At 38.1% G+C, this 19,953-nt stretch overlaps 1 protein-coding gene across 1 annotated transcript in view; it reads left to right on the top strand.

The window, feature by feature from the left end:
* The window catches only part of LOC149840911 (putative V-type proton ATPase subunit H), a 46,317-nt gene that overhangs the window by 6,793 nt on the left and 19,571 nt on the right, over positions 1-19,953 (top strand). The window contains exons 6-8 of the mRNA XM_090004587.1: positions 1,595-1,662; positions 1,748-1,862; positions 3,239-3,400. Coding sequence (XP_089860713.1) covers positions 1,595-1,662; positions 1,748-1,862; positions 3,239-3,400 — 345 coding nt within the window. The remainder of the gene's footprint in view (positions 1-1,594; positions 1,663-1,747; positions 1,863-3,238; positions 3,401-19,953) is intronic.

A 19,953-nucleotide genomic window follows, 5' to 3' on the forward strand; every position in this document is an offset into this window, starting at 1 on the left:
AGGCTTGCAATTTATTGGAACCTTCACCTGAGGAAAGACTTTCTGGATCTGGGGTTTTTGATTGCTATAACCTCCTTTCCAGTCTTCTGTATTTCCGGGATTGGATTTCATATTTGAATGAACCTCGTAATCATAAGAAAGTAGGTTTTTTAGCTATGGGCCTAGCAAAAGAAAAATTGGGATAGGTTCCTATAGGATCCCCCCCCCCAATAAAAATCGGATGCGAAGGTTTCCTCTCATCCGGCTTAAGTAGTTATACCAAATAAAGGGGTTCTAACTTCCAAATTTTGCTCTAGAAAACCCCCACAAGGATCTACTCCTTACTCAAGTTCTCATTGAGGACCAACCCTCATTGATTTCATTCTTCCCGAGTCACAAATGTTGATTTGCATCCTTATCCCTCACATATTGTTCTGAGCCACCCATTCTTAGCCAGCTCTTGTACTTCCCTGCTTCTCATGTAAAAAAGGTGGTCCAATTATGACCTTTCCTGTTGTTGGAATATGGGGTCTGAGACCAACCTTGATGCTAATTATTTTTCATGGTTGGCCTCGATCAAATATAGAAAACCACTGACCTACAAAAGCCTTCAGGCATATGGTTTCACATTGCTAGTATTTGTTCCATTCATCAGTTGCATGAGTTATATTGTCCCCTTTTCCTCTATGATCCTTTCTTTTGATTCCTGTTCAATTATGTTTGGGTTCTTAGATTTCCCATGAAGATTCCTTGCAGGCTATTTTAATGATTTATCTGGCCATAGTGGCTTCACGTTGAGTGATGGCTCATAAGGAAATATCTCTGTCCTTGAGCTAGCCATGGTTTCTCTGTTTGACTTTTGGATAAGATTATCAGTCTTGGTCACATTCAGAGATTTTCTCGATGAGCCAACTCTATTCAGATATTATGTGCATCTTCAGTTGATGCTATTTGAATAAAATATTTTCTTTTCTTGCTTTTCAAAAGTTATATGTTCCTTTTCCTTTTCATAGTAAGAGTGCATACTTTAATCTTTTGATTCCTTAATAGTTAATACTGATCCATATCCATTATCAGGAGCCTTTCTCCCTGTTATATGCAAATTTCTTGACTCTTACCTTTTTGTACCTTTTTTAAAATTTACAAACTTTGTTTGATATGCTTTTCAATGCTTTTTATTTCCGAGTATTATGATATATATAAGATAAATTTGATAATAGCTTGCCTTACTGAAACTCTGCTTTGGCCATTGCATGTTACTAGGATCTGGAATGTTAGTCTCATATTCTGCTTTTCCTTGTTTATTTAAAATGCTCATGGTTTTGCAATTTCTGAGGGCTCTCTAATTGAATTTGTTGTGTTTTTCTTTTTGTAATTGGCTTCTTAAAGTTACATGATAAACAATTGTTTCTATATCTCAGTAGCAATTATTTGATCTGGTACCTTTGTAGATTATGATAGTGGAAATTTACCTTTATTATGTTATATTTCTCAATTTCCTATTATGCATATATGGCTGCAAAACAGTGACTAAATGAGGAAAGGAAAAGAATAAGAATATAGAATAACACAGAACCTGAGAAAAAATTTCTCCTGACGTTGTCTTCACACTTTCAGGTTGCTTTGGGAAGGTAATTGGTTCATGCAGGAGAAAAGCTGTAAAATATTGGCTTTGATAGTGAGGTATATGCATTTCTTATGAATTTTGCATTGTGGAGTACATGACGTTTGATGAGTATAACTGTTTGATACTGCTGCTTGTTATTAGTGCTCGGCCAAAAGCTGATGGAACTCTTCCAAATGGAGAAGCCTCCAACTCAAAGAAGAAGATTACATCTATTGATGATGTACTGAAGGGCTTAGTAGAATGGCTTTGTTCTCAGGTAGTCCTTTCTGTTCAGGATTTCAATATAGAAAGCTGTGATTTTTCATAAACGCTATTCTTTGAAGCATCCTACCTTAACCTTGAATATAAGAAATCAAGGTTGCTTTCTCTTGTTTACATGATGGTTACACCAAAACAAGTTAGACTTGTACTCACAGTTCACATGCAATGCAAATAAAGGGAAATTTTCAAACACAGCTAAAGTTTTGGCAATAATTAAAAATGCATCCAAGTTTTAAATATTGTTAAAAACACACCTAACTAGTTTCATGGTTAATTAAAAAGGTCCATGGCTTTCTTTCCCTCAAGTGTGCCGTTAAATGCATAGTAAAATTACCTTTTTACACAGAAAGAACTTTTATTATTTTTAAGAATTCATGTCAGAAACCATTTCACCAGCTGTTACATTTAGAACCATGGAAAGGCCAGCAAGCAATATTGATGGATCAATGTTCATTGCACTTTCAACTACAATAGGCTAAGTAATCCCCAATTCATCAGCCCCACTCAAAGGACTGCCTCCGCCTTCCAAAACCTTGATTGACTTAAGGTTGATGCTCCCTCCAGCAGATTGGACAAATTGATGCCTTCAACCGCCAGAAATCAACATATTGTGAATGGAACCTATGCTTACAAATTATAACAATCTACACCTATAATCCCTTTGGAAGCCCTCGAAGCAAATGTCACAAAGAATATGGCTGCCCTTTTCCCCATCATGCTTGCAGTGAAACCAAGGAAGCCTCTAACTCATCTTTACTCATCTCAGCAAGGTCACCACAGTTTTTATCCACCCCCATCATGCTATTCCCACTCCTAAGTGAGCATCAGCAAATCCCAATACCCAGTTAGGGGTTATGGCCCATATGAGGGATGCATTTTTTTCACTTTTGAATAACAGTTTGATGGGCGATGGAATGAGAAGTCATCTCCTGCTGAAGGCAACTCTAACGCTAGAAGATGAGATGAACAGGTGGGTGGGAAAGAAGAATGTGGTAAATTCAATGTAAGGAGAAAAAATGTTTTCAGGGCATTTTAGTCATTTTAACCTATTAACTCAACTAGATTTAATGATAACCATGGTTAATTCAACAGAATTGTGTTTTTAATTAATGGAGTATAAATTTAGGTGTGTTTTTAACAATATCCAAAACTTAGGTGTGTTTTTTATTATCGCCAATACCTTAAGTGTGTATTTGAAAATTTCCGGCAAATAAAATATAGCCTAGTGCAAGCACGTGTGTGTTTGCATATTTGAATGGTTAGCCATACCTTTATACTTTGCAGTAAGTTCTTGATGTGTGTGCCGTTGCATGCATGTGTTCTTGTCATGTGTATGTGTGTGTTGTGGTCTTACTGAGATGCTTCTTGCAGTTGAAGAATCCTTCACATCCTAGTCGTGGTGTTCCTACAGCAGTTAGTTGTTTGGCGACACTGCTGAGGGAACCATGGGTGAGATCTTTGTTTGTTAAATCTGATGGCGTGAAGCTGCTCATTCCGTTGATCTCCCCAGCATCCACCCAGCAGTCCATCCAGGTTTGATCTTAAAACCTTTTTCTTTTTTTCTTTTTCTAAGCAAAGGAGAAGATTTTATTAAAACATAGACAAGGGTAGGGGTGCACACGAGCCGGGCTCGGGCTCAAAAAGCTCGGCTCGAATTGAGCCGAGCTTGAAAAGTTGTGTACAAACTCGGCTCGAGTCTGGCTCGGCTTGGCTCGAGATGCATTAACTTACATTTTAAAAAAAATTAATTGCATAGAGGGCGGGATTTGAACCCAAGACCTCACGCATACACGGTATGCACGTTACCCACTTAGCTAAAAGAAGGTTATGATGACAAGTCAACAAAAATAATACATATCCTAAAATTAGTCGCCATATGACACAATTAGACGAGCTTAATCGGGCTAATCAAGCTTAATCAAGCCTGAATGCCTGATCAAGCTCGGCTCGTTTACTTACTCGGACGAGTCCGAGATGGATTTAAATGAGTGGAGCCCGAGCTGAGCTCGAAATAGCTCGGCTCGTTGTGCAGCCCTAGATGAGGGTGTCTTAAAGCTCAATTTGATACTTGGTGTTATTTATTTTGTTGTGGTGGCAACTTTTCTAGTTTCACTTTTGGACCAAAGCTTTGAATGAAAAAGTTACTATTTGCAAGGATCTGTTCTAAGAAACGTGCTGAATTTTTTGCATGTTTCAATGTCATTTTGTATGAAGTTTGGCTCGTGTATGCATTTATAGGGTATCAGTGTCAGTTTGGAGAGGATTTTTTAGTTAGAAGAGGAACATTGTAGCATCTTGAAGCTGTCCAACAGTCAAAACACTGAAAGAGAAGCTGACATCACCATGTAGATGGATGACTCGTTGACTTGGGCAGATTTTGAAGTATTTTTATGGGTTGAAAGATAATTAGAAAATAGGATTTTAGAAACAAATCCCAGGTTGTTTGGAGTTTCGGGGAGCAAGTTTCAAATTTTCTTGTGATTTTCTCAAAACAGTGAACTGAAATTTCTTTGGTGGATTTGGATCTCTTTTGAGTCCCTAATTTGTTTCTATTAGAGTTTTAATATAAAAAGCTGTTAGAATTGTTGCTTTATGAAGAAATGACATATATTTGGAGCTTTGAGGATCTTTGTAAATTAGAATAAGGGGCAGCGGCTTGCTTTGGGCTAGTTACACCTTTAAATTAGTTGATTAAGGGCCTTGGCTGCTTGTTTCAAGGTCCTATTGGATTATCCTGGTTAGGAAACTGTTGATTTTGCAAGAAATCACCTCTATTTGGAATTTTCAGGTTTTTTTGTGCTGCAGAATGGGGGGGGGGGGTGGAAGCTTTGTTTTGACTAGCTTGCCCTTGAATGTGTTGATTAAGGATCTTGTTTGCTTGTTAAGTTTCTATTATTATTTTGGAAGGGATGGTTAGAAGTGACCTTATTCAAGTGGTTTGCTGTAAAACTTGATGGGACAAACTATACTTTTTAGGCTCATTTTATGAAAACCTTGATAAAGGGAAGAGACTTGTGGGCTATCTTGATGGTCCTAAAGCACCACCAAGGATTGGGGAGGTCAACTATGAATAAAACTTAAAGAATGGGAAATCAACAATGCTAAAATCAATTTGTGGCTGCTAGAGTATGTGGTGCCAAATGTAGTGATCAATTTGGTAAAGTATGAGAATGCTAAAGGTGCTTGGAACTTCTTGGCCCAGGTGTACCAACAAGCCAGTTGGGCTAGAGAGTACCAATTGCTGCAAGAACTTAAAGGCCTTAGACAGGAAATTAAAGCATTTTACACAAAAATACAACAGATTTGGGACTTTGTTGTATGGATACTTTGCTCGATTGTACTTGATGCGATGAATGCAAGATATGTTAGGCAGGGAGGAGTAAGAATATTTGATAAAGCACAAGTTAGGCTCTAAGGCTGGAGTTTGATCATGTTAGAACTTAGAAGTGCCATGCTCCATGGGGCACAGTTTTCTACCTTGACTGAAGTCTTGGCATAGTTAATTGCATTAGAGACTAAGTCTCTTGGAACTAGACTCACTGCTGATACAATACTTGCAATGACTAGGGATCCTATTAGATGGGGTATCAAGGCAATATCGAGGAATTGCACGTGGAAACATGAGTTCTGTGAGATGCTACTACTATAAGGAGATGGACTTATGAAATTAAATTGCCTTGTTCTAAAAAAGGAAAAAATATGAGATTTTGCAATCACGTCACTTTCATATAATGGTTTAGTCTTAGATAAATTAGTCCCTTCAACACGTTAAAATTTCAGATTTGCATGTAATCACATTAAGTATGCTTGTATAATTCAGGTTTGGGAAAAACCCCCAAATCCAATACATGAACACATTCTAATTCATGTAAAATAACATTTCTACCTTCATTTAAAAATTCAGTTTTACATGTAACTATACTTAAACATGCATATAAAATTCAGATTTGGGAAAACCCCCAAATCCTATACATGTACTGTAATGAAACAAGGAGTCTCACACACCTCACTCAAGAGGCACAAATCACACCCACAAATTGTCCAAAGCATATAAACCACTAAGGGCTTATGAAGAACGCAATCACAAAGTGCACATGCACAAGTCCACTATAGGACAATCCAAAAAGCACTAAGGCTTACACAAGCACAAGAGTGCATACAGTATAAAAAGAGCGACAACACTTAAAAATAATGAATTTATTGATCAAGGAGCTTTAAAGAAGCTTATAGGTATAAGAGGCCTTAAGCCCTTATTTATAGACAAGACGAGGCCAAGAGGGCGCCTCCAAATAGACATTGGGAGGCTCCCAACAGTCATATTTGTGACCGTTGGGAGTACTCTCAACGACTATAAGAAGACATTTTACAAGAATGCCCTTACATAATGGGATAAAATACAAAAAATTAAAAGAAGAACAAGAAAAACCTATTTTCTAACATGTACAAAATGACCAAAATGCCCCTAGTGGGCAACCAAAATTACATTATTAATTATAGTTATATATACATATATCTTGAATATATATAACTATCTACAAAATTATACATGTAACTTAACATGTACATGATCTAATTCATGGAAGTTAGCATTCATACATTCATATAAAATTCAGTTTTGCATGAAAACATGGTTAATCATGCTTATAAAATTTCAGATTTGGGAAAACCCCCAAATCCTACACATTTACATGATCTAATTCATGAGAATTATCATTTCTACATTTATATAAAATTCAGTTTTGCATGAAAACATATTTGATCATGCATATAAAATTCAGATTTGGGAAAACCTCAAATCCTACACATGTACATGATCTAATTCATGGAAATTAACATTCTTACATTCATAAAAATTCAGTTTTGCATGAAAACATAGTTAATCATGCATACAAAATTCAGATTTGGGAAAACCACTAAATCCTACACATATACATAATCTAATTAATGAAAAATAGCATTCCTACATTCATATAGAATTCAGTTTTGCATGAAAACATAGTTAATCATGCGTACCAAATTCAGATTTGAGAAAAACCCCAAATCCTACACATGTACATGATCTAATTCATGGAAGTATCATTTTTACATTCGTATAAAATTCAGTTTTGTACGAAAACATAGTTAATCATGCATATAAAATTCAGATTTGGGAAAACCCTCCAAATCCTACACATGTACATGATCTAATTCATGAAAATTAACATTCATGCATTCATAAAAATTCAGTTTTGCATGAAAACATACAGATTTGGGAAAAAACCCCAAATCCTATACATGTACATGATCTAATTTATGAAAATTAACATTCCTACATTCATAAAAAATCAGTTTTGCATAAAAACATAGTTAATCATGCATACAAAATTCAGACTTGGGAAAACCCCTAAATCCTACCTATGGACATGATCTAATTCATGTAAATTATCATGCTAACATGGAATTAAAATTCAGATAAACATGAAATTATAATTCTAACATATAATTAAAATAGATTAGCATGCTTTGGAACTTTACAACCATGGAAGGTTAGAGTATCCCCTACCTCTTGTTGAATTCTCACAAAAACCAAGAGAGAATTCCCACAATTGTGCAAGAGAGTGCCTAAAAAACCATGGATGTGTGGGAGATAGAGAGACTGAAAAATAGTGGATGTGTGGGAGATAGAGAAACTCCAAAAAAATCGTGGATGTGTGGGAGAGAAAGAGAGCCTCCAAAATCGAATTAGGTGAAGCTGCTTCTTCTTGGGCACACCTTCTTCAATCCGGGATGGTGGAGCTCCTTCTTCAAGAATCGACTATTGTAACACCCCAAGATTTTTAACCCGAAAAATTTGAGATTTTTTTTATCAGCGAAAACATTTTTCAACATCTTGGATCAAAAACCTTGGCCGAGTTACTGGTCGGTCAATCAAACTAGTACTAGATGTTTATAAAAAGGAATGTATTTGTAGCACACAGGGTATTTTTCAATAGACAAATAAACTGTACTAAAGTTCATAAAACACAATAACAGAGGTTCTAAAAATTCAATCTTCAGGAAAGAGAAATGGTTTGGCTTCCTGACTCCGCCACAACTCTCCGTCATCGCCCTGGTAATTCATTCGGTGCTTGTAATTGTGTTGGGGATCAAAACAACACCTCAATAGGAATACAATGACAAAGTACATGTATATGAAAGCAGGCATACAAGAAACATCATTTTTCAAACGTAAACAAATATCATGGCATTGATAAATCACAAAACCACAACAAAACTATATTCAATTACTTATGCATGATCAATTATGTTATGCATGACCTATCAATGCAGTAGAGTATCCATCTATGACACGAGTGGCTTAAAATTCTTTCATTTAGGTGGTCTTTCTTAAATGATGCATGCTATGCTTTCACAAAATGCGTAATACACTTTTATTCCTCTTGTTGACAATCTCTATCGATACGATAGAGACAATATCCGGATTGGAGACACAACCAAGTGATACATTCAAACAATTTGTGTCTTATTATCTTGGCCTTGCACATCCTTTTTGGCCCTGGGTGAGGGACAAAACTTATCGAAAGAGAAATTCCAACACCCTCAACTAGATATACTAGTTTTTTCCTTTAGCTGAAGCCTTCTTCACTACCACCCTGCGACACTGGTGGTAGTTATCCCCTATCTCCGTAGTTGGAGAAGCAACTTTCCATGCTTTACAATACCCCGCAGAGCCAATCGTACCGCTTACTCTCTCATTGTAAGCAACATGAGAACTAACATTCACTTTTTTAATTAGTTAATCCTCATAACATACGTATTTAAACATTATTTGCAAACTTTTAATGGCCTCCATAGGGCACAAGCACGTATGATTTTCATTCGACTCATCATAAAGTCGTTGGCCACCACTTTGGGGTACAAACAATACAATTCCATTTCATATATTCTAAGCACATATAGCATTTGTCAATGCCTTGTGAGTCAATTTCAATATAATTCATTAACACATACTTTCTTTGCATTCATCAATTAATGTGCATATATCTCACATTTCTTTACATGATGCATTTAACATTATAACCTATGTCACAGGGACTCGGCAAAACAGGTGCCGCACCCGCGTCGACGCGACGCGATGCGGGATCGCGTGCGGGTGCGGCACCGGGTGCGGTCATTTTTGTCCAATTTTTGGGCGAAAAAAAACATTCCCCCCCCCCGATGAAAAGGAGGAGGATTAGGGCAAAAAAATTTTTTTGCCCTAATCTCTCCTCTCTCTCCCCCTGAGCTCGAGTTCTCCCATCGCCGCCCCAGCTCCGCCGCCCCCAGCGTCGCCGCCCCCAGCGCCGCCGCCCCCAGCTCCGCCTCCCAGACTCCTCCTCTCGGCTCGTAGGTATGTCTCTCACTGTCTTCTTGGGTCGGCTGGGGAGGGGCCGAGCACCCCCCCCCCCTCTCTCGGTCTCTTGTTGGGTCGGCAGGGGAGGGGCTGAGCCTCCCCTACTCCCTCATTTTTCGGCACAGGAGGGGCCGAGCCCCTCCCCCATCTACCTCTTTTTTTTGGGTCGACAGGGGAGGGGCCGAGCCCCTCAAATATATGTTTTTCTTTTTTGGGTCGACAGGGGAGGGGCCGAGCCCCTCCCCCATCTTTTTTTTTTTGGGTCGACAGGGGAGGGCCCGAGCCCCTCCCCCATCTGTTTTTTTTTTTTGGGTCGACAGGGGAGGGGCCGAGCCCCTCCCCCATCTTTTTTTTTTTTTGGGTCGATAGGGGAGGGGCCGAGCCTCCCCCATATATTTTTTTCTTTGGGTCGACAGGGGAGGGGCCGAGCCCCTCCCCCATCTGTTTTTTTTTTTTGGGGTCGACAGGGGAGGGGCCGAGCCCCTCCCCCATATGTTTTTTTCTTTGGGTCGACAGGGGAGGGGCCGAGCCCCTCCCCCATCTGTTTTTTTCTTTGGGTCGACAGGGGAGGGGCCAAGACCCTCCCCCATCTTTTTTTTCTTTGGGTCGACAGGGGAGGGGCCGAGCCCCTCCCCCATCTGTTTGTTTTTTTATTTGGGTCGACAGGGGAGGGGCCGAGCCCCTCCCCCATCTGTTTTTTTTTTTGGGTCGATAGGGGAGGGGCCGAGCCCCTCCCCCATATGTTTTTTTCTTTGGGTCGACAGGGGAGGGGCCGAGCCCCTCCCCCATCTGTTTTTTTTTTTGGGTCGACAGGGGAGGGGCCGAGTGAAATGAAATGGGGATCATTTCAAAATGAGATTTAAGAAGTGTTTTGATTGTTTCAACTCCCTGTTTATCGCTTCCGGTGATGATCATATCATCCACATAGAGAAGAAGCACAATGATCCCTGCATCAGAATTCTTAATAAACAAAGCAGTGTCAGTTAAACAGAATTGAAAACCAATATCAATCATAACACGACTAAACCTATCATACCAAGCTTTTGGTGCTTGTTTAAGTCCATAAAGAGCTTTTTCTAAGCGAAGGACTTTACCCTTAGGAATACTTAGACCAGGAGGGGGTTCCATATATACTTCTTCAACTAGCTTTCCATTTAAAAAAACATTTTTGACATCCATTTGAAAAATAGACCATTTTTTGATAGAAGCTAAGGCAATTAAGGTTCGGACAATAGTCATACGAGCCACCGGAGCAAAGGTTTCTTCATAATCAATCCCATATTCTTGGGCATAACCTTTGGCTACTAAACGGGCTTTATATCTTTCAAGAGTACCATCACTCTTGGTTTTAATTTTATAAACCCATCGACATCCTATAGTTTTCTTCCCTGGAGGAAGATCTTGAATATTCCATGTAGAAGCCTTTTCAAGTGCATCTAATTCAGCTTTCATGGCTTCTATCCATTTGATATCATTTTTTGCTTGAAAATATGTGGATGGTTCTTCATATGAGTGAATTAATGCAATAACTGCCCTATATGTGGGTGAGAAAGACTCGTATGATACAAACTTTCCTGGAGGCCTCGAGATTCGGGTTGATTGTCTAGTTGGAATGTTAGAATATTTCTCAAGTGCACATGGAGGATTAGACTCTTGTCGCCTGGAATATTGAATACTAGTATCTTTATGAACTTCTTCATTTTCAACATTAAGATCAATAATTCTTTGATCATCATCAAAGTTACAGTCAAGGTCATATTCATCAGATGTTGATGTTAGATCTAGCAAAAAGGAGTACTCAGTGACGTCTTTTAATTTTCTAAAATCAAAGAAGCTCTCCTTTTCAAGAAAGGAAACATTTCTAGACACATATAGTTTATTATTTTTGAAGTCAAAACATCTATAACCTTTCTGGTTTTCAGCATATCCTAAAAAGGCACAGGGAATCGCACGAGGGGAAAGTTTATCATTTTTGTCAGTAAATATGAAACATTTGCACCCCAATATTCTTAGTCTAGAGTAGTCTGGAGAAATGTTCATAAGTTTTTCAATGGGAGTGATATTTTGTAACGAAGAAGATGACATCCTATTAATGAGATAGGTGGCAGTTAAGGCAGCTTCTGCCCAAAAGTCTTTCGGGACTTGATTTGCTATTAATAAAGTCCTAGTGGTTTCTATAATATGGCGATGTTTTCGTTCTGCCAGTCCATTTTGTTGAGGTGTATAAGGACAAGATCTTTGATGTGTGATGCCATGCAATTTAAGATAATTTTGAAAATCTGTGGATAAAAACTCTTCCCCTGAATCTGTGCGAAAAATAGTAATATCATTTTGAAACTTGTTTTTAACCATATTATGAAAAGTTTGAAAGTATGAAAATACTTCAGACTTATGTTTGAGAAAATACATCCACGTATGTCGGGAGAAATCATCGACAAAAATAACATAGTAAACAAATCCTCCTTTAGAAATTACTGGTGCAGGACCCCAAACATCCGAGTGTATTAATTCAAGTGGTCTTGAAGAGAAAAAGGTTCTGTTCTGAAATGGTAATCTTTTCATTTTGCCGAGAATACAATCTTTACAATCAAATGATTCAGAGTTACAAAATTTCCCTAGATTTGGAAAATGTTGGATTTTGGCTATTTGTGGGTGACCAAGTCTCTTATGCCACAGTTCCAACTCTATTTTTTGAATATTATAACAAAAAGCTTTCTTCGGCATTTCCAAAAAATCCATGTAATAGAGTCCTCCTTCTCTATGGCCTTCCCCAATCAGCTTGCCTGACTGGCGATCCTGTACCCAACAACCATGAGAAGAAAAAGAAATATTACACCCATAATCAGAAATTTGAGATACAGATAAAAGATTTAAATTTAATTTGGGAACATGTCTAATTTCTGGAATAAAAAATTTTTTTGTTTTATAAATTTTTTCAAAATTTCCTATTCCTTCTATTTCAAGAGAAGTCCCATCAGCAGTAAAGACCTTTGACACACTTGTTTTATTTTTAACACATTTGGATAGACTTTGATTATTTGGGGACATATGAAAAGATGCATCAGAGTCAAGAAGCCAAGAAATTTTACCTAGATCAGAAAAAGATGAGGCTGCTGCGCCGGTTGAAGCTTCAGATGAGGAAGAGGCACCTTTGATGAGAGGCTGAAGAATCTCCATTAGTTGGGCCAGGGAAACTGGTGCATCCTGATCTTTAGGCTCCGATCCAGCAATTGCAGCTCTTTTTTCTCTCAGCTCCTTAAGTTTGGGATAATGTCATGGCTTATCAACGCTATTGATAAGCCATGACATTATCTTCGCATGAGATATTCTCCATTCTTTCCATTTCTTCTCGTATGAGGCAATAACCTTGATTTTCTCTTCTTCCGATCGAGGGACCTCTTTATCTCCCTCCTTTTTAGTAAGAGATAGCTTAGGTTCCGAATCAGAACCATCCACAATCCCCCATAAGCCTTTTCCCCATATATGGTGCTTCATGATTGAAGCCCATGTTACATAGTTCGTATCACTTAGTTTCATAGGCATGATGGTGACTTTATCATTGTCATCCATCGATTACAAGGAGAGAAAGAATAGGGATAGAAGAGAAACAAGAAGGAAAATGAAAAAGAAAGAAAAAAAAACAATACAACAAGATGTGAAATCCTCTCCAATGAAGTGATAAAACACTTCTCTTCAAGTGGCGAACACTTTTGCAAACGGGCACGGAAACCGAGGCAGCTTTTCCTCAAGATTTAGTACTTCTGCGGCTCTGATACCATGAAATGAAATGGGGATCTTCGAAACACGAGCTTAGATTAACAAGAGCAAGTGTCAAGAATGACACTAAAGCATAACCCTTAAAAAGGGTATAACTGGAAACAAAATAAAAATAAAAATGTATTCTTTATTGATATGAAAAACCAATTGCTTAAGAAGTATTGGAGTAAAATACAAGAGGGGCTGCACCCCTTTATATACACAGCTGAAAGAGGACTCAATAGAGCTGTTGGGCACAGTCCAACAGCTCTATTGCTAGTCAAGTCTGGACAGGACTTGACTAGCAACAGTCATTCTAGTTCAAACTGAACTAGATGACATAAAGACAAAAAATAAAAATAAAGGAAAAAAATTATAGAAATGAAAGAAATGAAAAATGTATTTATATATATATAATAATATAATATTATTATATATACATATATGTACAGTTTTACATTTTAACACCGAGCCCCTCCCCCATATGTTTTTTTCTTTGGGTCGACAGGGGAGGGGCCGAGCCCCTCCCCCATCTGTTTTTTTCTTTGGGTCGACAGGGGAGGGGCCGAGCCCCTCCCCCATCTGTTTTTTTTTTTGGGTCGACAAGGGAGGGGCCGAGCCCCATCTGTTTTTTTTCTTTGGGTCGACAGGGGGCCCCTCACCCATCTGTTTTTTTTTTTGGGTCGACAGGGGAGGGGCCGAGCCCCCCTCGCTCTCGCTCTCTTGTTGGGTTGGCAGGGGAGGGGCTGAGCCCCCCCTTCTCCCTGTGTTTTCGAATTGAATTGAAAATTGTAATGTATTTTTTTTTTGTGTTTTCAGGATAAAAATGACGGATAAAGGGAAAGGACTTGCGTCATCCTCATCCCAACATGTGAGTTCTGCTGCTAGTTTTGCTGATAGTTGCAGTGGGATTGATGATGTGGGGCCACTATGGATACATGTAGATAAACTTGCAAAAATTCGAGAAGGAGGTGGTAGAAACAAAAGATTTCGATGCAAGCTCTGCGAAAAAGATTTTGTTGGGTCTTACACAAGAGTGAAGGCTCATTTGTTGAAGATACCAGGACATGGCATTTCAGCTTGCAGAAAAGTTGATGAGGCAATGCGAAGGCAATACAAGAAAATACAAGAAGAATATGAGAAGAAAAAGGCAATGGCCGATTCTTCTGCAGTCAGTGTGCCATTTGCAAGCCATCAAGAAGATGCTGAAAAAAAAAGAAAAGTCAATCTAGGAGGTAGAGGAACGATACAAGCAACATTCAATACATATGATAGAAAAGTTGGGAGGTATTTTTATTCTGGTTCACTCCCATTTAATGCGGCTAGAAATCCTTATTGGAAGGATTTAGTAACATCCTTGGCAAATTGTAATTTGAGTGGTTATGTGCCTCCAAGTTCAGAAAAAATACGAACCACACTTCTTGCAGAAGAGAGGGCAAATGTGGAGAGGTTGCTAGAAATTAAAAAATATTCATGGGAGCAAAATGGAGTTTCCATTGTGTCTGATGGATGGACAGATATTCAAAGGCGTCCATTAATCAATTTCATTGCTTGTTCGCTTAGTGGCCCAATATTCTTGAAAGCAGTTGATGCATCTGGGGAATATAAAAATGCAGAGTATTTGAAGGGATTGTTTATAGAAGTGATAAAAGAAGTGGGTGATCAGAAAGTGGTACAAATCATTACAGACAACGCTCCGGTTTGTAAAAGTGCAGCGTTGAGTTTGGAGAGTGAGTACCCTCATATTTTTTGGACTCCCTGTGTAGCACACAACTTAAATCTAGCCCTAAAGAGCATATGCAACCCCAAAGAAGAAGAAAATTCACAAGCATATGCTTTATGTTCATGGATTGAAGATTTAGAAAGAAATGTCAAAAGCATTAGGAATTTTGTTGTTAACCACCATCGTGCTAATGCTATATTTAATAGGCATTCTGATTTGAAATTGTTGAAGGTCGCTGAAACACGTTTTGCGCCCATCATTGTGATGATGAAGAGGATTAAAAGAGTGAAGAATGCTTTGATTAACATGGTGACTGATGAAAATTGGACATTCTATCGTGTTGATGATGATATGAAGGCTCAAGAAATTAAGAAATTCATTCTTGATGATGAGTTTTGGGACAGAGTGGTATACTTCATTCAATTTACGCAACCTATTTGGGAAATATTAAGAGAAGTTGATAAGGATGAGCCCATGCTTCACAGAGTTTATGAAATGTGGGATAATATGATTGAAAAAATACAAGTTATAGTTTTCATGCATGAAGAAAAAAATCCTGCATTGGATGATTCAGATTTTTTTAATCATATTCATTCAATTTTAGTCAGAAGATGGGATAAGAGCAACACTCATTTGCATTGCATGGCACATTCTCTTAATCCAAAATATTATCCAATAAGTGGCGGGCTGGTGGTATTGGTCGTGTCCCTCCAAATTTAGACCCAGAGCTATCAAGATATAGAAATATGTGTATGACAAGACTTTTTCCAGAAGCACATCTTCTACATCAAGTCACACAAGAGTTTGGAAAATTTTCATCTTCGAGATTATATGCACCGGCATTATTCGCGAGAGAAGAAGATAATATAGATCCTATCACATGGTGGTCAACATTTGGATCAGAAACACCTCTTCTGCAACGTCTTGCATTAAGATTGCTATCGCAGCCTGCTAGTTCATTTTGTTGTGAAAGAAATTGGAGCACATATTCTCAAATCCACAACATGAAGAGAAATAAACTCACCAGCAAGCGTGCAGAGGATTTAGTATATGTTCATTCAAATCTTCGATTACTTTCGCGAAGCAATGATGAATACAGGTACTAATTTGCTCTCTTAGTTATTTTATTATTTCTTAGTTTTCATTTAAATATACTTGTATTGTATTTATCATTTTCAAATTGGGTTTATAATGCAGACAAGGAACATCCAAATTTTGGGATGTAAACCCAGAAGAGTGTGGCTTCGAGGGAGAACATGAATTCAACGTAACAAATATGGATTTAGCTGAGCCCAGTATTCCTTCTAATGATGCATTTGATGATGAAGAAGAAAATTATTAGCATCCATTAATTCATCAGGATATACTTTGGTATGTAATTTAGTTCTTTTATGCATACTTATTTGATTGATATTTAGGTCGATTTATGTAATTGCTTTACTTATTTGATTGATAATTTGATATTTAGGTTGATATACTGCATGCATGATGAATCATATTATGAGTTTATGACAATGTTTACTGTTAAATGTTAAACTGTTAAAACTTCAAAATTATATATATATATATATATAATTTTTTTTTTTACATTTTTGCCCCTGCCGCACCCCCGCACCCGGGTTTTTTGGAAGTGCCGAATCCCCGCACCCGCACCCGCACCCGCACCCGCTCCCGCACCCGCACCCATGTGACATAGATTATAACAATTCACATTCATCATGCACTGATCACCCATTCGGTTGTCACGTCATACGCATCACAAAAATCACTTTTCTTGTTTTTATAAGTGCAATATCCCATAAGACATAGTATTTGTTTCATATTCTTCATATCATATTTATGATATGTCTTAAAAATCCACACATGGTCAAAAATGCATATCATATATAAGAAGCTAACATAATCGTTAATCTTTCACTTAATGAAAATATGCAGCTTTAGATCACATAGGCAAAACAGATATTACTAAATTTCATCAAAACTTACAACATATAAAAAAAATCAAAATTAAGTCGGGATTATTTTCTAAGCCAACTTACTTCGTTAACATATCATATATAATTTAATTTATTGATTTATCATATCATTTTTCATAAATCCATACTTTAAATTCACCGATTAAAAAGCTTGAAATCATACATAGATATCATTTTCCAAAAAACAAAAAACAAATCTCAACTCGCAGGTCACTATGTAGTTCATAAAACACCTATATCGTTAAATGTATATATATATATATATATATATATATATATATATATATATATATATATATTCATAAACTACCATGAACGATGTCACTTATTTAAAATGAACATTAAACCCAATCTGATTTTGCTAGAACTCAAATTTTAATCTTCAGACACAAGTTGCATCATACGTGACTGTTTTTTTTTTATAAACCCGATTTAATGAAATCGTTATTTTAAACATAATCACGGTTTACACACACAATTTTTTTTAAAACCAAACCAACAACGACTGGATTGTTCAAGAAAACACAGATTACACATATATCGCCAAATCCCATTTTTACACAAAAAAAATGTCTAAATAAATAAAAATGATTTAAGTATAATTCGGTTTCTTTTTTTCTTTCTTTCTTTCGCATTCACATAGATGCCAGTAACACATAAAAAATCTTTCAATCAAGCAGTCTATGCTTACATGCATAAGGCAAATCTAAATGCGTGCTTGCTTCACCGATTAATGATATCACAAATCATTTTAAAGAAATTACTAACTAAGCATTTTTATTCCCAACATAACATGTGCTGTCAAAGAAAATGAAAATCATATACAACCGGGAAAAATCGGTAGACATCAATTCAACGTTTAATGTCAATTAACATGGTTGTTCAAAACAAATTTTTTGGAAACTCATAATAGAAAAGGAAATCGTCAAACACAAACCAACTTTTTATGTCGAACAACAATGTGGCTGATCGAAATGAACATTTCCAGAATTTAACATGGAAAATCGACATTTTATGGAGCCATATTTTCACATGCATATACTTAAGTCAAAGTACCTACCTCAAATCGATGTAGCGCCGGTTGGACTCTAGTGGTCGGCCACTAGCCCAACTAACTATAGCAAACTAGAGAGAGATATAGGAGAGTATGGGAAAAATGAAAGCTCATGTAGCTTTAAATAGAGAGGGAAAAGGTGGAGGTTACAAGATGAGTTAGTGATAGCTTGGGGGTTTCATTTCCCAAGAGTCACCTTAGTGTAGTGGATAGGGAGTTATATTAGACTGCCATTCACGTATGGCTTAATGAGAGAGAGAAGTGGATGGGAGGTTTTAAGACCTCAAGGGTCCTCTTTCATTTTTTTTTCTCACATGTTTTGTAACAGGAGTTGCATTCTCACAATCGAGCTGACCCTTTTCTTGTCAGTGCTTTCATTGAGATACAAACTCGTGCTTTTTCAATTGGAGGAGTGAGGCTATGGTTGAACCAACCTCTTATTACCATCTTTATTTTCTCATATTTTTTAGTTACTCCTCGTATCTCTCATTACTTCCTTCAAGCTTTTTGCAGCTTTGGATTCCTTCACCATCACACGACCCTTCCAAGCATCAGATTGGGATAAGTCTTCAACCTTGTCCAACCCAAGGCAATTATGGGCGGGGTCTATGACCCATAGCACCTTCATTAATCGTTCATTTTTTTGGGCTAGCTAAACTTGCCCGTGGCTCCTTGTAGGGTCTTTGAACCCACTTCGAGACCACCCAAAATGGCCAAGTGGTGGAGGAGATCGTAGGCGATCTTGGCATCGCCGAGAAGTAAGAATCTTCCTATATAGAAGACTGCTTCACCTGACACTTGACACTGGGGGTGGGCTTCTGGACCTTTCTCAATGCTCATCTTCCACTCTTGCAATTTTTCTTTATAGTTCTTCTTACATGCCTTGCTCTCCAAGTTATAATTTACAAACATTGTATTCAAGCTGGTCTTTTCAATTCGTTGAGGTAAGGCATTGGTGATATAGATTTCTAGGCCCTTCTCGCCTTGAGGTTCGAACTCGTACGTCATCATCTTGGCAACCCATTTCTGCTGACAAGGGGTTGTAACACCTTTCTTCATGGTCTGCTTAATGCTTTTGTGGTCGATGCAGACCATAAAGTGCTTTCTAAGAAGATACGTTCTTTTTAAGTGCCAAATTGATCACTTTCTTCACGTACATCGGCAAGGCTTTGGCATGGTTGGCGAGGGTTACGAAAGCCATTGAGTGGCCTTCTAGCATGAAATGGGCTCTTCTCTCAATGTCACACACATAGGACTCCGCAACAAACACCTTGAAAATTTTGGGCAAGGCAAGCACCAGAGCCTCGCACATGGCTTGCTTAAATTCTTCGAAAGTGAGCTCGACTCCTTTTGACCAAGCAAAGGCGTTCCCTTCCAACCTTGCTTTCAAGGGGGCAACAATGTTTCCATTGTCTACTTCGCATCCTTGACCTTCCACGATGGATCCAAAGTCTTTTCTCAAGGCCTCGAAAGGTGCGGTCTTACACTAAGAGGTCATAACCTTTGCCTTGTTTGTTCACAACATGGCCATGATAGGATATAGGGTGTCCTAAGTTGTAGTGGAACCCAAGAAGACTAAGGCCATGACCTTATGCTCTTCGCAAGGGATATGCGATTCTTGGAAACCGTGGGAGTGTAGGGAGGTGCACATGTTCCCAAACTTGACGAGAATCTTATTCGTTTCGTGAAAAACCACCTCAACCTTTTCGGCCCTCGAATGACTCCTTGCATTGATTACGCAAGATAGGGCCTCTTGCGTAGCTCTAGAGATTCTAAGAGCTTTATCCGACCCCACTTCATCTCTTTCTGCCATTTGGGTCCTCCAAGCGAATTTGGATTTCACCTTGGAGCCGACTCAAAATTTAGCTTCTTCTCCCTTGTTCGATTTGCAGTCATTTGGCCAATCAGGGGGTCGACTAGGTCTCATTACAAAGGATGACTTTTTCAGTCATTCCTCCTTTACCCTATCATTTGCGAAATAACCTTCTAGGGTTTGAGAGTCCCGATCCATGAACTGCTTCCATATTTCCTCCCAAGTTCCTCCCACTACTGCTTTTACCAAGATAATTTTGGAGCAATCCTTGCTCTCGATATATGGGTCTTTATAAATCGATGGTCTAAACTCTCTTAGGGTTTCTTTTTCAAGATTGACCTTAGTTAGTGTCCTATGGCATTGTTGTCTCACCTTAAAACTTCTCCATTGAG

This window comes from Nuphar pumila, chromosome 4, assembly GCF_984573655.1.
Source record: "Nuphar pumila chromosome 4, dmNupPumi1.hap1.1, whole genome shotgun sequence".
Taxonomy (NCBI): domain Eukaryota; kingdom Viridiplantae; phylum Streptophyta; class Magnoliopsida; order Nymphaeales; family Nymphaeaceae; genus Nuphar; species Nuphar pumila.